The sequence below is a fragment of the Phyllobates terribilis genome, unplaced genomic scaffold, assembly GCF_046119375.1.
Source record: "Phyllobates terribilis strain yellow unplaced genomic scaffold, ASM4611937v1 Scaffold_7__3_contigs__length_470593459, whole genome shotgun sequence".
Lineage (NCBI taxonomy): Eukaryota > Metazoa > Chordata > Amphibia > Anura > Dendrobatidae > Phyllobates > Phyllobates terribilis.
The window spans coordinates 253,066,690-253,083,485 of NW_027362767.1; the positions used below are offsets into that span (position 1 = coordinate 253,066,690).

General features: G+C 41.7%; 2 protein-coding genes across 17 annotated transcripts in view; one reads left to right on the forward strand and one right to left on the reverse strand.

The window, feature by feature from the left end:
- Positions 1–16,796, reverse strand: part of RALGPS1 (Ral GEF with PH domain and SH3 binding motif 1) — a 540,676-nt gene that overhangs the window by 466,162 nt on the left and 57,718 nt on the right. The window lies entirely within an intron of this gene.
- LOC141153118 (uncharacterized) lies at positions 379–9,717 on the forward strand. 2 transcript variants are annotated; one of them, XM_073637802.1, is made up of 3 exons: positions 379–455; positions 565–664; positions 8,840–9,717. In XM_073637802.1, exon 3 carries the CDS (start codon positions 8,848–8,850, stop codon positions 9,562–9,564), a length of 717 nt encoding a protein of 238 aa, XP_073493903.1. In that variant the 5' UTR covers positions 379–455; positions 565–664; positions 8,840–8,847; the 3' UTR covers positions 9,565–9,717. The 2 variants fall into 2 exon arrangements, with proteins under 2 accessions (XP_073493903.1, XP_073493902.1); XM_073637801.1 differs by having other exon boundaries at positions 436–664.

Consider the following 16,796-nt stretch of genomic DNA (forward strand, 5'->3'; position numbering starts at 1 on the left):
ATAATCATGCATAATTAATTAGTGTGCAAAAAATGGTCAACTTGAAGGGGAAATGAGAACACCTCCAGATAATTTTATAGTCTTTTCATTTGACTAGACTGGAGCAGAATCCACCAGGAGCCGGTACAAAGCAACATGCAGTTTTATTTTTTCCACCAGACGTTTTTTCAAAACCTGAAGACCATTAATTTGGCTGACAGAAATCTAATGTTTATGAGGGCCTTTAAGAGCTGCACATTAGTTGCTGAAGGCCATACACTATTCTGATTATATTCTATTCAATTATAATTCCAGAATTATTATAAGAATATGCACCCATTTTGACCAGGAGGACTGAGGAACTGAGCTTTTTTTTGTAAGCAGATTCCTAACAAGCGTAACTCTGAGCGATCAGGAAGTATTAGCGAACTCCATGCCAACACAGGACTGTCAACACAAACCCTCAACTGCCCGAGGTAACTAAGCAAACTCCACTACAATGTCGACCTGTCCTCTCCGTCTGTAGGGTGTAGAAAATAATCATTTGAAACCTGTATCTAAACTATATATTTTTTTAATTTTGAGAACGCAGAGTGCGGCAGATATGTGAATCCGTACCACGAAACATATGCATTAAGATCGTGGACTAGAAGAGGAGGAAATCCTTCAAGGGGCGTTATAACAGGTAAGGACAAGATCTGCCCTCTAGCTTATCTAAAGTGATGGCAAAACCCCAGCCAAATATTTACATAAAGCGTATGATAAGTACAAAACAAGAGAAGAAAGTAACTTTATTTAACAAAGTCTGTAATACAGAGGAATTCAATTAACTTCTTCACTTCCACAACATGGGACGACAATGGAAGGGGAATGTATAAAAGTTATTTTTTCCTTTCTTTTGCTTTCCTAAAGGGTTTCTCAGCACAGACATTTATGCTATATCAATTATAACGAATGAAAGAGATAGAAATAGGCATATATTGGCACCAAATATATTATTAAATATATGAGACGGTAAAATCTCTAATAATGTAATAAAAGCAAGACAATTAGTTACTGTGTCCACACGCTGCAGATCTTTTCCATCACCAATTTCACTGCTAATCTGTAACAAATTAGGCTAAGGCTGTGTGCCCACGTAGCATTTTTCAAGCGTATATGCTGCGGAATTTCCGCAGCGTAAACGCTTGAAAAACGCATGGTAATCCGCACCCCATGGTCCCCAATGGGATTCCGCAACTTCTATGCACATGCTGCGGATTTTTCCGCAGCGTTTATGCCGCGTTCAAAAATCCGCAGCATGTCATTTAATTTTGCGTTTCCGCAAGCGGAATTGCCTTTGTCCAATGCATAAAAAACGCAAGGCAATTCCGCATGTGGAAAACGCGTGATAAACGCGCGAAAAACGCGTGCGGAATTCCGCATGCGTTTTTCCGGGAGAGGACTTGCATTTATGCAGCAGAAATTTTCTGCTTCATAAATGCAACGTGGGCACATAGCCTTAGTGCACACTGTGTCTGTACACTTAGTCTACAGTACATGTCGTGAGCTTCTCTCGATGAATACTGTGAAGTTGTCATAGGTCTATTCACCAGACAGAGGCCAAAGGTGATTTGTCTCGGCTTCCATATGGCCGGTATGAACATGCATATTGTTTCACTGTATAGGAAAGTGCAGCAGACTTTGCTTTCCTATTCAGAGGGCTTCTCCAAAGAGACGTATACCATAGGATACACATTTCTTTACAGTGGGTCCCTATGATGGATGAATGTTTTGGCATACATCCTGAAAGTGATCATATGCGCCCAGCAACAGTCACAAATGAAGTGCGCAACTAGCCTAAAGGCCCGGTCACACTTCGCGACGCTGCAACGATCCCGACAACGATACGAACTGTCAGGGATCGTTGCTGCGTCGCTATGTGGTCGCTGGTGAGCTGTCAAACAGGCAGGCTCACCAACGATCAGGGGAGCAGTGACATCGTGGAAAGAATCTTTCCACGATGTCCTGCTCCTGGTTACCAGCCTGCTGAAGCAGGAGCAAGCTGGTAACCATGGTAAACATCGGGTTACTAGGAGCACACGCGCACCTAGTAACCCGTTGTTTATCATGGTTACCACTCTGCTACAGTGAGCGGGAGGTTACCGCTCACTTTAGCAGGCTCGTAACCATGATAAACAAAGGGTTATTAGGTGCGCGTGTGCCCCTAGTAACCCGATGTTTATCATGGTTACCAGCCTGATCGCTGCTCCCGCTGGTCACACACAGCGATGTGTGCTGACCAACGGGAGAGCAACAACCAAAAAATGGTCCAGGACACTTTGCAGCGATCAGCGACCTTAGTAACAATGACAGAGTTTGCAGATTTCATCCTTTGCACTGCGCACTGACAGTCTGCAACAGAAAATGATGCGATTTCTTATCAATTCCCCTTCACCTCCTCACCTGGATACATGCGGATGGGTGTCATGGGTCTGGGTTCAAACCCTTGCGCCTGTGCTTTGTGGTTGGCTTCTCTATCCGCTGAGCCACAGCAGATACACCTTTTCTCCAGGTGTTTAAAGTCTGTTATCCTTGCTTTAGTCTTTTTATGTTAACCGGTGTTTTCATTTGTCTGCCCCATCACCTTTCGGGTGCGGCTGTATATACGTTCCCTCTTCTGGTATTTCCTGATAGTCTCATTTGGATATACAGCCATACTGCCGTTGCTTATGCCAGTCAGTGAAAGACCAGCTAGGGTCCTCTCTGCCGATGTATGCTTTTCACCCTGCACCTATCTTCTGTTTCTTGTTTGCGGCATACTCTCTAGCAATACGTACCTTATCTTTCATTTTTTATTTCATGGTTAGTTTTAACTCACTCTGGGATCTCTTTCTACATTAGCACTTCTTCCCTTCTGTAGGTAATTTGCACTCTGCTCTGCCATCCAGTTCCTTAGGAGGAACGTGAAGCGCTCAACGGCCTTTCAGGTAGCACATGTCGGAGTTGCCATCGTTTAGTCTGTTAGGGCTATTCCAGCCCACGTAGGACCCACTAGGGACTACGGGGTAAGAATCTCTAGTCTGTACAGGAACTGGCTGGGTCAGTTGCAGTTTTTTAGTGTTTTACCTATTTTCCCATGTGAGCTGTTACACAATAATAACAATGGGGTGAACAAAACTCCAATCATATGAACTGTAGTGGATATGGACTCTGATCTGCAAACTGCATCAAAATTAGATATTTCAGTAGCTTTTTTTAGTTCTCTCTATGATCTGCAAAAATCAGGCATGTGAAAGGGCTTTGTGCTCTATCCATGAAAATAAGAAAATAAAGGGATAGAACACGTATGAGAATATCTGCCGTGTGAATGGGACTTAACATATACAACCTATGGCTGCCACTCAACCACTTAACATGGAGTACAAGTATAAATAAATGTCATTATTCCTCCCTGAAAAAGACACAATGTACACATACAGTCAATAAATAGCACAGCATATTCATTTATGTGGTCCTTGAGCCAAAACCTTGTGTGAGCACCAGAGGGCGCTCATATATAGCAAATAAAGGACTGCATCGTCTTACAGAGTCAGGATTCACTGGGAATATTGTGGAATATGAGATGATGAAAATATTGTCATCTATACCTATAATAATAAGCCACACAAGCCTTGACTGGCAAACAGCATGCTGCTATACAGTAGTGTTCAAAATAATAGCAGTCCAATATGACTAACTAGATTAATCACGGTTTTTGGTATAAATATTACCACATGTGAAACAATTTACCAGTTGGTGCAGTAAATTCTAAGAAAACCAATAGACTCAGCATTCACGATCTGCATGTTTTTGAGTCTGTGTATTTGAATAATTATTTGAAAGAGGATGTGTTCAAAATAATAGCAGTGTTGAGTTCAATAAGTGAGGTCAATCATTCTGTGAAGAAACAGGTGTGACTCAGGTGACCCTTATTTAAGGGTGAAGCCAGCACATGTTGTACATGCATTTCTCCTTGAAAGCCTGAGAAATATGGGTGGTTCGAGACATTGCTCAGAAGAACAGCATACTTTGATTAAAAAGTTGATTGGAGAGGGTAAAACTTATAAAAGAAGTGCAGACAATGATAGGCTATTCAGCTAACATGATCTCCAATGCTTTAAAATGGAAAGCAAAACCAGAGAGACGTGGAAGAAAACGGAAGATTACCATTAGAATAGATCAAAGAATAGCCAGAATGGCAAAGGCTCAGCCAATGATCAGCTCCAGGTTGATCAAAGACCGTCTCAACTTACCTGTGAGTACTGTGACAGTTAGAAGATGCCTGTGTGAAGCTAATCTCTTAGCAAGAAGTCCCCGCTAAATCCCACTCTTAACCCCTTCGTGACCTTGGGATTTTCCGTTTTTTGCATTTTTGTTTTTTGCTCCCCTTCTTCCCAGAGCCATAGCGTTTTTATTTTTTAGTCAATATGGCCATGTGAGGGCTTATTTTTTCCGGGACGAGTGGTACTTTTAAACGCCATTACTAATTTTACCATATCATGTACTGGAAAACAGGAAAAAAATTCCAAGTGCGGTGAAATTGCAAAAAAATGCAATTCCACAGTTTTTTTTGTTTTTTTTCTTTCCACGTTCACTGGATGCTAAAACTGACCTGCCATTATTATTCTCCAGGTCATTACGAGTTCGTAGACACCAAACATGTATAGGTTCTTTCTTTATTTAAGTGGTGAAAAAAAAATCCAAAGTTTGCTAAAAAAAAAAAAAAATGGCACCATTTTCCGAGACCCGTAGCGTCTCCATTTTTCGGGATCTGGGGTCGGGTGAGGGCTTATTTTTTGCGTTCCGGGCTGACGTTTTTATTGATACCATTTTGGGGTAGATACGATGTTTTGATCGCCCGTTATTGCATTTTATTGCAATGTTGCAGCGACCAAAAAAAAGTAATTCTGGCGTTTGGAATTTTTTTCTCGTTACGCCGTTTACCGATCGGATTAATTCTTTTTTTATATTGATAGAACGGGCAATTCTGAACGCGGCGATACCAAATATGTGTATGTGGGGTTTATTTTTTATTACTTTATTTTGAATGGGGCAAAAGGGGGGTGATTTAAACTTTTATATTTTTTTAATTTTTTAAATATTTTTAAAAACTTTTTTTTAAAACTTTTTGCTTTCTTCAATAGTCCCCATAGGAGACTAGAAGCAGCAACTGTCCGATCGCCTCTGCTACATAGAGGTGATGAGCAGATCACCTCTATGTAGCAGAAATGCTCCTGTACTATGAGCACCGACCACTAGGTGGCGCTCATAGTAATCTTTACATGACAACCACTGGAGTCTGCTGCAGATCCAGGGTTGTCATGACCACCCATCGATGACCCGCGATCACGTGACGGGGTCACCGATGGGCGGCGCTAATGCCGCGCTTCAGGCGCGGCGATGTTAAATGCCGCTGTCAGGGATTGACAGCGGCATTTAACATGTTAACAGCTGCGGAAGGATCAGGATTCCACCCGCGACTGTTCTGGGCACAAGTCAGCTGTAAGAATCAGCTGACATGTGCCCGGTTCAGTGTGGGCTCAGTGCCGGAGCCCTCACTGAACCGGGGGTGATGGCCTGGGGCGTACTAATACGCCCGAGGCCAGTAAGGGGTTAAAGAAAAAAAAGACATGTACTGAAGCGGATACAAAATGCCAAAGAACACATCAACTGGCCTAAAGAGAAATGGAGAAACATTTTGTGGACTGATGACAGTAAATTTGTTCTTTTTGAGTCCAAGGGCCGCAGACAGTTCGTCAGGCAACCCCTAAACTCTGCATTCAAGCCACAGTACACTCTGAAGACAGTGAAGCATGGTGGTGCAAGCATCATTATATGGGCTAGTTTCTCTTACTATGGTGCCGGACCTATTTACCGCATACCAGGGACCAGTTTGCATATATTAAAATACTTCAAGAGGTCATGTTGCCTTACGCTGAAGAGGATATGCCCCTGAAATGGGTGTTTCAACAAGTCAACGACCCTAAACACACCAGTAAACCAGCAAAGTCTTGGTTCCAGTCAAACAAAATCGAGGTTATGGAGTGGCCAGCCCAATCCCCGGACCTTAATCCGATAGAACACTTGTGGAGTGACATCAAAGATGCTGTTTCTAAGGCAAAGCCAAAAAAAAACAAAAAATTGTGGGATGTAGCCAAAGCATCCTGGGCTGGGATAACACGTGACAGGTGCCAGAAGTTGGTTGACTCAATGCAGCATAGATGTGAAGCAGTTCATAAAAAAACTGTGGGTATACAACTAAATATTAGGTTAGGGATTCACAGGAATGCTAAATCCCCCCCAAAAAAGTACATATTGTGAGTTTGTAAAGACAAATGCAGACACTGCTATTTTTTTTTGAACAGACCAATGTTCATTTTTTATTACATTCTGTAAAGTAGTTAAAAATTATATACATTTCTCTTCATGTTTTGAATTAGAAAACAGTGTGCAATGTTCCCAATGCATGGAAATAAAAACTAGTATAAAGATTTTGTGCTTAACTCATGTTTTTAAACACACTGCTATTATTTTAAATACCACTGTACACAGTGTGTACATTAAAAGTGGTAATGCCAATGAGAATTTCTCCATTGTTTCTAAAAAAAACTACTAAGGAGGAGATACATAAAAGCCGATCAGATCATTTATTGCACACTTGCAAGAATCAGTTTTAAAGATGTTTCACTCTGTAGTAGTCTGAAAGAAGCTCTATGTAGTTAAATGAAAACTGTAAAAGGCATAACAACAAATATATTTTCCCTTATCCATTAATATTCTGTCTAAAAAAAGAAATTAGGAAGGTGAATATTTACTTTCCTGGAAAAAGAACAAGTACAGTGCAAGGTAGGATCATGATAAAAATATGTCTAAAAGATTTGTAGGATTTGTAATATATTTAAAGGGAACCTGTCATGTCTTATCTGCTAAGTAAACTGCCACATAGTGATGCAATGTGTATCACTAACACGCTTTTTCCATTAACCCCTTCATGACCAGAGCAATTTCTGTTTTTGCATTTTCGTTTTTTGCTCCCCTTCTTCCCAGAGCCATTACTTTTTTTTATTTTTCATTCAATATGACCATGTGAGGGCTTATTTTTTGCGGGACGAGTTGTACTTTTAAACGCCATCATTGGTTTTACCATATCGTTTACTGGAAAACGGAAAAAAATTCCAAGTGCGGTGAAATTGCAAAACAAATGCAATTCCAAAGTTTGTTTTTTTACCACGTTCACTGAATGCTAAAACTGACCTGCCATTATTATCCTACAGGTCACTGCGAGTTCATAGACACCAAACATGTATAGGTCCTTTTTATTTAAGTGGTGAAAAAAAATTCCAAAGTTTGTTTTAAAAAAAAAAAAAAAAAAAGCAGCATTTTGCGAGACCCGTAGCCTCTCCATTTTTCATGATCTGGGGCCGGGCGAGGGCTTATTTTTTGCGCGCCGGGCTGATGTTTTTAGTGATATCATTTTAGGATAAATCACATGTTTTGATTGCCCGTTATTGCATTTTACTGCAATGCTGCAGCGACCAAAAAAAAAGTAATTTTGGCGTTTGGAATTTTTTTTTCTCGCTACGCCGTTTATCGATTGGATTAACTATTTTTTTTATATTGATAGATTGGGCGATTCTGAAAGCGGCGATGCCAAATATGTGTATGTGTTTTTTTCTTTTATTATTTTATTTTGAATGGGGCAAAAAGGGAGGTGATTTAAACTTTTATATTTTTAAAAACTTTTTTTTTTATTTTTTTTTTTTTTACACTTTCTGCATTCTTCTATAGTGGCACTCATAGCAATCTTTTCATGACAACCACAGGGGTCTGCTGCAGACCCCGGTTGCCATGCTCACCCATCAGTGACCTGCGATCACGTGACGGGGTCACTGATGGGCGGTGCTAAGGCTGAGCTACCGGCGCAGCGCTGTTAAATGCCGCTGTCAGAGATTGATAGCGGCATTTAACTGGTTAACAGCCGCGGGTGGATCGCGATTCTACCCGCGGCTGTTGTGGGCACAGTTGATGGTTTTCTAGAATTGTATCCAGAATAGGCAACGCTAAACACATCTGCTGGACTCTCTCTCCTGTCCTGAACATTTTCTACATTGTATCAGTGCGAGTAAAATGAATCCTTCTGGAGTCTAAGCTGTTAACAGACTTGATACAAAGCTAGCAAACTATCAGCTGAAGCAGAAAATATATTGAAAAGTTGCATGATTTTTCATTATGCAATTATTAAAGAAACATTTTAAAATGATGCAGTGATCACCTGGAAAGGGACAAATGTTAATTCATTGGTGATAAGACTACTGGGAATAGTCACCTGAGCTCCAAAACAGTGGCTGGGAGAGGCTAGAATGGAGTGGAGTTGAAGCGTGCTCTCTGCTGCTCCATTCAAAGTCTCTGCGGTTTTCGTTGCATAAACAGGGTTGAGCGTTGATTCTTTTGAACTTTTACAGGCCATGATTTTGCAACTTAGGTGACTAGAGCTCCCTTTCTGGCGATCAGTCAAGGTCCAAGCAGTATAAAAAAAAAAAAGATGTAAACTAGTAGGCTACGCTATTCCATCTCGTGATATACGGTTAAAAACCATGTGGTGTACATTTTTTTAACATTAGTTTCTAGGTGACAGATGGTTGTTCACTATATTACGTACTTTCACATATTTTCAAGAATATACCCTCACTAGCAAACATGCCATATAAAATTTGGACTCTATGATCATTCAAATACAATGGTAAAAACCGGTAGAACCTGAATGGTTGCTAAATGTCATGTGGCTAACAGAATGTTAAACTCCGGTCATTGCACTCAATCTTATAATCTGGTCTTACAGGAAAAATCATGTCAAGGAATCAGAAAGAATCCAACAGTCACAAGGTAAAGATCCTGCAGACATACTGGGTGAAGGACACAACTGAAGAGAAGATAACAGATATGGGAGCGATCCGCACAGGTAAAGTTTTGGAAGAAGTGGAGTATTATGACACAGAACTATATGATCTTGCTGTCAATGAGTCCTGGCTCAGCAAAACAGGGAAAGCATGGCAACTGATTACGGACAAGGTAAAGGCCACAATGCTTGAAATCCCCAGTCCTGAGAAGACGACCAATAGGACAAAACAAGTAATCTCTGATGACCCCAAAACAGAAAGTTTCCCAAGCTCTAAAACACAACCAGATTTTAATCAGAATGGAAATACAGACCTTGAAACACCGAGAAATGTAATGACCTGCTATGAACTGGTACAAGAAGAAGAAATAATTGCATGCCTGTCCCGAATCTTACAAATCCATGTTGAGTCGGACAATGTAAAGATAGGCAACTTTTTGAAAAAAGCTGGGATCCAAAAATATACCATCGTCCACAATGTCACACAGGAGACTTTCAGGCTGAGAGACATCTACACAGTGGTCATAAAGGCAGATAGAGTCTCCACAAATAAGTCAGCAGTGATATCTATGGAGGTGGAAATAGACAATGTGACCCAAGGATTTCAGAGGATTGAACAGCTTGCGACTGAACTAGACCTCCAAGCTCAACATGTTCATCAGCCATAGGCATCCAACAAATGCATCCTACCCTCTATGGAAGAAGTCTACAATTGTCAATTGCTATCAAAAAATAACCTTTTAGGTACAGTACAGACCAAAAGTTTGGACACACCTTCTCATTTTAAGATTTTTCTGTATTTTCATGACTATGAAAATTGTACATTCACACTGAAGGCATCAAAACTATGAATTAACACATGTGGAATTATATACTTAACAAAAAAGTGTGAAACAACTGAAAATATGTCTTATATTCTAGGTTCTTCAAAGTAGCCACCTTTTGCGTTGATGACTGCTTTGCACACTCTTGGCATTCTCTTGATGAGCTTCAAGAGGTAGTCACCGGAAATGGTCTTCCAACAATCTTGAAGGAGTTCCCAGAGATGCTTAGCACTTGTTGGCCTTTTTGCCTTCACTCTGCGCTCCAGCTCACCCCAAACCATCTTGATTGGGTACAGGTCTGGTGACTGTGGAGGCCAGGTCATCTGGCGTAGCACCCCATCACTCTCTTTCTTGGTCAAATAGCCCTTACACAGCCTGGAGGTGTGTTTGGGGTCATTGTCCTGTTGAAAAATAAATTATGGTCCATCTAAACGTAAACCGGATGGAATAGCATGCCGCTGCAAGATGCTGTGGTAGCCATGCTGGTTCAGTATGCCTTCAAGTTTAAATAAATCCCCAACAGTGTCACCAGCAAAGGCCCCCCACACCATCACACCTCCTCCTCCATGCTTCACGGTGGGAACCAGACATGTAGAGTCCATCCGTTCACCTTTTCTGCGTCGTACAAAGACACGGTGGTTGGAACCAAAGATCTCAAATTTGGACTCATCAGACCAAAGCACAGATTTCCACTGGTCTAATGTCCATTCCTTGTGTTCTTTAGCCCAAACAAGTCTCTTCTGCTTGTTGCCTGTCCTTAGCAATGGTTTCATAGCAGCTATTTTACCATGAAGGCCTGCTGCACAAAGTCTCCTCTTAACAGTTGTTGTAGAGATGTGTCTGCTGCTAGAACTCTGTGTGGAATTGACCTGGTCTCTAATCTGAGCTGCTGTTAACCTGCGATTTCTGAGGCTGGTGACTCGGATAAATTTATCCTCAGAAGCAGAGGTGACTCTTGGTCTTCCTTTCATGTGAGCCAGTTTCTTTGTAGTGCTTGATGGTTTTTGCAACTGCACTTGGGGACACTTTCAAAGTTTTCCCAATTTTTCGGACTGACTGACCTTAATTTCTTAAAGTAATGATGGCCACTCGTTTTTCTTTACTTAGAATTTGTACAATGGCAAGAAAAAAGCAGCTAACAGTCCATTTAGTAGGACTATCAGCTGTGTATCCACCAGACTTCTGCACAACACAACTGATGGTCCCAACCCCATTTATAAGACAAGAAATCCCACTTATTAAACCTGACAGGGCACACCTGTGAAGTGAAAAACATTTCCGGTGACTACCTCTTGAAGCTCATCAAGAGAATGCCAAGAGTGTGCAAAGCAGTCATAAAAGCAAAAGGTGGCTACTTTGAAGAACCTAGACTATAAGACATATTTTCAGTTGTTGCACACTTTTTTGTTAAGTATATAATTCCACATGTGGTAATTCATAGCTTTGATGCCTTCTGTGTGAATATACAATTTTCATAGTCATGAAAATACAGAAAAATCTTTAAATGAGGTGTGTCCAAACTTTTGGTCTGTACTGTACATCATGTCTTCTCCACCACACATGATGAATAGCAGTTCTCCGGTAATTGGCTAGGAGCTGTTCCCTTCTGGTCTCTGAAGGAGGTGGATCCTTGACTGATGTGTTTTAGTGCTTTGTGTTTGAGGACTATCAGAGCCTAAGGGTGAATTCACCCATGACGGAAAATTTAGGGGACTTAAAATCTGGTCATGCAAATTAAATTGTGCATGGTTTCATGTAAGCCTTATTCAGATGAATCCAATTCAAAAATAGAGAGCGCTCTATAGGCAGGATTTCTTATACCCAGTGTATTAAATACTGTATGTTTCGTGCCAATGAACTCGCTTTAGAAGGACTGTAAAGGAGGCAACACTTCCAGAAGGTGTGTCTTGTAAGACTGCAACTGCTAAGTTTTCTTGGAGCTGGTGTTAGCACATCCAAAATGCAAACAGAAGAAAAATATACCTTTTTCTTGGAGCTGCCCCGAGGATTTTTCAAGTTAAAGCACACCTGTCAGCTGTGCTCAGTAAACTACATACACTGTCAGGTTGGCGACATTACACTGATTAAAACGATACCTTGGTTGATGAAATCAGTCCTGTGGTTCTTGTGTAATCTTTACTTTCAGTTTGCCTCCTATTTACCTAGCCCCGCACTACTAGATGCATTATATAAAATAGGAGGCAAGTCACTGAACGATCAGTGACCTGTCATAAGAGCATATATATATGCTTGCTTATTCAGCTATATGCACTTATGACAGGTCACTGATCATTCAGTGACCTGCCTCCTATTTTACATAATGCATCTAGTAGTGCGGGGCTAGTTAAAATAGGAGACAGGTCAGTGAAGACACAGTGAGCTGTCATAAGAGCATACAGATGAATAACTAAGCAGAGCACAAGAGAGCCCACCCCACACACCCGCCCCGAAGCACGAGCATATCATTATCTCCAAACTGAAAGTAAAGATTACGCAAGAACCACAGGACAGATTTAATCAACCATGGTATAACTTTAATCAGTGTAATGTTGCCCACCTGACAGTGTATGTAATTTACTGAGCACAATCCTGCTGACAGGTGCGCTTTAACCTTTATACCATCCTTGCTATAAATTTTGCAGTTTTTTACGTTTTATTACTTATTTCAAAACCTGAAGACATCCGTGTCCGAACCAAGTAGCTTTATTTAACAAAGACTAAAAAAGATAGCTTCTCATATTGCAGAATCCTCCAATGAATGATCAGCTGTGAGAAAAAGGTCAATCTTCCTTCTTCTCCAGGCAGATAAATAGGACAATTGCTGAAATGTGTGCAACAAATCAGCCATGTGTGAATACACATCGAACTTATCATGGGTTTACCGCGACAGACAGAGGCCCGAAGACCGCAAAGTCTGATTTCACGTACTCCTGCACTTGATCAGAAGCACTTCTCCATTTTAAACAGTGCAGGTTTTTGTTAGCAGTGTAGGGGTTAAACTGTTCAGCTTAGAGTCTCTAAAGCTTTCCTGCTTGGATGATCTCAGCTGTTCAGTATTGGCCACTCCCCTCTCCTATATATACTGGCCTCTGGCAATCTGGATTGCCGGTGTTAGTATTTCATACTGCCTTGTGTGGAGTGGAGTGGAGGTGTCGGTTGTTGGTAGAGGCGTTTGGAGTGTTGATCTGTAACTGTTGCTAGGTGTTTCAGCTGTGTGCAAATCCTCATCCTCTATTTGGTTTTCCTTCCTTTTCTCCCTGGTGTTCCTCTCTGTTATCTTTGAGTGCATATTTGTATGATTGGTATTTTTATTTATCCCTGTACGTCCTCCCTTGTTAGTCTGGTTTGTGTATATTCATACATTATTACTCCCCACTTCCGTGGGTGAGGGAGGGGGGACAGATATATGGCTGATTCAGGAGTTCAGAAAGGCAAGTGGCCACAGCATCTTCACCATCAGAAGTAATCCAGGCAGTAGGGATAGCTAGGGTGCCCCTAGCGTAAGGGACAGGGAAGGAGCCCCTGGCCCCAGGTAATTCCACAGCAGAGTTGTGACAGAACTATTTTTATAGTGCTGGGCCCAACTAGACCTATAAAAGTTGCAACATTTGGTACACTCTTCCTTTCTTCTGCAGTCTCACCAGTTGTCAATCAATGCTGTGGGGGCGAAGCTATGCAGCAAAACTGTCAAAAGAAGAGTGCTCCCAACTACATGGCCCTGCCTATGTGCTCAGAGCACCTCATTTCCACATAAAGGAGGTTTTCTTCAAAATCATCAAGTGAATTTTTAAACTCCTCTTAGGAGGTCCTCTACACCTGTCACATGGATTTCGGAAACGACGGACTCCATTTAAATATCGGACTGATCTCATCATGTACCAAATCCTCTGCTATCCTACCCCTCCATCATCTCGAATTTAGAAATGCAATAATGATAAAGGGTTGATTCTCACTTTGGATTCACAGTCTGTTTCACTACTCCTCCATATAGTACAGATTTACAAACTATGAAAGCACTTAGAAAGTAACTACATCTGGTGACAATATCCAATGTTACTACCATATAACTGATTACTCCCGGCATTATACAACCTGCAGTAACCCTCGTTCCACCATACCGCTGCACCACCAGCTCTACTCTCATCTACTGTATCCTCACCCATCCCTTGTAGATTGTGAGCCCTCGCAGGCAGGGTCCTCTCTCCTCCTGTATCAGTCGATGACTAGTTTTTGTTCAAGATTATTGCACTTGTTTTTTGCTATGTATACACTTTTTCGCATGTAAAGCGCCATGGAATTAATGGCGCTATAATAATAAATAATAATAATAATATTACAGATAGCCGGCCACCTGTAAACAGCTGTAAGCAGCAGCTTATATCATAAAACATAATTAGTTAAAATAAATTAAAGATTTTTTTATTGCATAAAGCTTAAACTGAACCTGTAAACGCCTTTACGAGGAATCATCACTTTGAAGATACAGCACATTGCAGGGCCAGCCCTTGTATACTGGCTTGTACTCTAATATATAAACTGGTCGTAATATACAGCAGCTCTGTGCTCATCCCAGAATAGATACTGGCACATCCAAAGAAATTAGATCCCGCAGCCAAGGAAAAGTCAACACCATCTGCAAACCTTCCCCTAAGACGATGTCACCAGGATTTCAGCCCCCATTATGATTAATGTCTCAGTCAGGTCCACAATACATTTAGGGACTAAAAATGCACTTTAAGGTTTTTGTTATAATTACTGTGGCTCTTGTAACAAAAGTACAAATTCGTATTGCATGCTCTGAATTACTCTGTGCTGCTGGTACCCTTTAGGGTAGGTTTCTGCAGTAATTCTGCAAAAGTCAGCAAGGAAATCTGCACCAAATCCTGCAGATTTTGTTGCTCATTTCCCAGCAGAAAAGAGCTAATCATGTACAATAAAAAAAGAAATTTTAGATTTTCACCTACCCTGAAGCTCCAATGACAACACTTCTCTGCTCCCCCAGCGGCCTCTTCTGATGACATCTTGTCAGGCAACTGCTACAATAAAACGTAATTGCGGGAAGCAGAGAGATCTACAAAGACCTCAAAAGTGTTGCCATAAGACCACCAGGGAAGGCGAATATGGTGCTTTTTTTATTTTACACATTTTGAAAATATTTTTTTATTCTTAATTTAACAGAAAAATTACTGCATCGTGTGGACTGAATTTCGCTAAATCTCATGCACTTTGCCACTACTTCAGATTTTACAACCAAAACTCGGGACAGGAAATCTGAAGCAATTTTTGTTCTAGTGACCATATCCTTATGGCACTTAAAGAGGTTGTCCACTACAATGTGTAGTGGGCAGATCAATTTAAACCTTGGAGACAGGTATTTCTTCAAATATCTTGCGTTTCCAACTGTGCCTGTGAGCTGCGCTATTGCTGTCTGCTCATCCCAATCACGTGACCCCCAGCTGCCTCTGATGTTCGGTGATGTCACATCAACTTCTGGAATTGGCTGCTAATCCGGCATCACCGAGGCGTGACCCAGTCTCCCTGCGTAACTGAGCTGTGGGGGAGTTTCACCGCACGTCACCGCCAAGCATCGCGTGGGCTTGCGGCACTGTGTTATTGAAAGCAGTGCAGGAGACAGCACGAGCGATGCCGATCTGTGACGTGTGGTGAAACTCCGCCCACAGCCCAGACCGCAGGGAGACTGGGTCACGCTTTCGTCAATTTCGGAAGTTGACATGACATTTATACATTTTCTTTTTATTTTCAGTCAAGATGGGGTGCAGAGTGTACATTAATGAGAAAAAAAATGAACTTTTTAGAATTTACCAAATGGCTGCAATGAAACAAAGAGTGAAAAATTTAAAGGGGTCTGAATACTTTCCGTACCCACTGTATGCAGAGGTGATCTGTCTTGGCCCCAGTTTAAAGCAGTTTTAATGTGGCAGCTGCCATAAACCTATATGGTTTTAGGATTTTAAAAAGTATGAAAAAAGCATTTACAGAATTTGCATTTTAGTTCTGACACCAACAAATAATGCAGAACACACCCATATATCCCTGTGGTTGAGATGGAAATTCCATTTAAAGGGAATGTGTCACCCCCCTGGGCGATATCAGACCTCTACTATGGCCATACACGGCATAGAAAAGTAACTCTATACATACCTGTATGGCCCATAGCAGAGGTCTGATAGCAGAGAAAAGCACTTTAATCAATTCTTTTTTCCACAGGCTTGGTGTCCGGGGGACGCCAAGCAATCCCCGCCTATCTGCTTATTATTCCTCTAAATCCCTGCCTCTCTGCTTTATTATCATATCCCACCCTCCCCTGCACGTCACAGGGCCCTGTGACGTGCACTGTGCTCCCTGACTTCCAGGCACGCGCAAAGACCCGCTCACATAGAGCGCGCTTTGTTTCATCCCGACCCCGTCTACCTGTGCTCTGCGCCGCAGGTTTCTATTGCGCAGGCGCCGTAAAGTGACAGTGACCGCCCAGTGCCTGCGCAATAGAACCCTGTGGCGCAGAGCACAGGTAGACAGGGCCGGGATGAAGCAAAGCAAACTCTATGTGAGAGGCGCTTTGCACATGCCTGGGATATCAGGGAGCACAGTGCATGTCACAGGGCCTGTCACAGGGCCCTGTAACATGCAGGGGAGGGTGGGCTATGATAATTAAGCAGAGAGGCAGGGATTACTTGGCGTCCCCCGGACGCCAAGCCAGTGGAAAAAAGAATTGCTTTTCTCTGCAATCAGACCTCTGCTATGGGCCATACAGGTATGTATAAATTTACGTTTCTATACCCTGTATGGCCAGAGTAGAGGTCTGATATCGCCCAGGGGGGTGACAGATTCCCTTTAAAAGGAGATTATGTTATAAAACATTACTAATTTAAAAAGTACGCTTCAGAAAAGAAGTAAACGTCATGAATAAAGATAGCAAACAATCAGCAATGAGCATTACCAACCTAGATTAATTTTCACAGCTAACACAAGTGTTTTACCAGTTGCTATGGATTGATGCAAATTTGGCAGCACAATGTAAATGTAAGTCATTGGACCATAATGATCCCCTTAGAGTA

Bases quoted from the DNA above. Each gene is read 5' to 3' on its own strand.
- LOC141153118 (XM_073637802.1), top strand. From the start codon at position 8,848: ATGTCAAGGAATCAGAAAGAATCCAACAGTCACAAGGTAAAGATCCTG.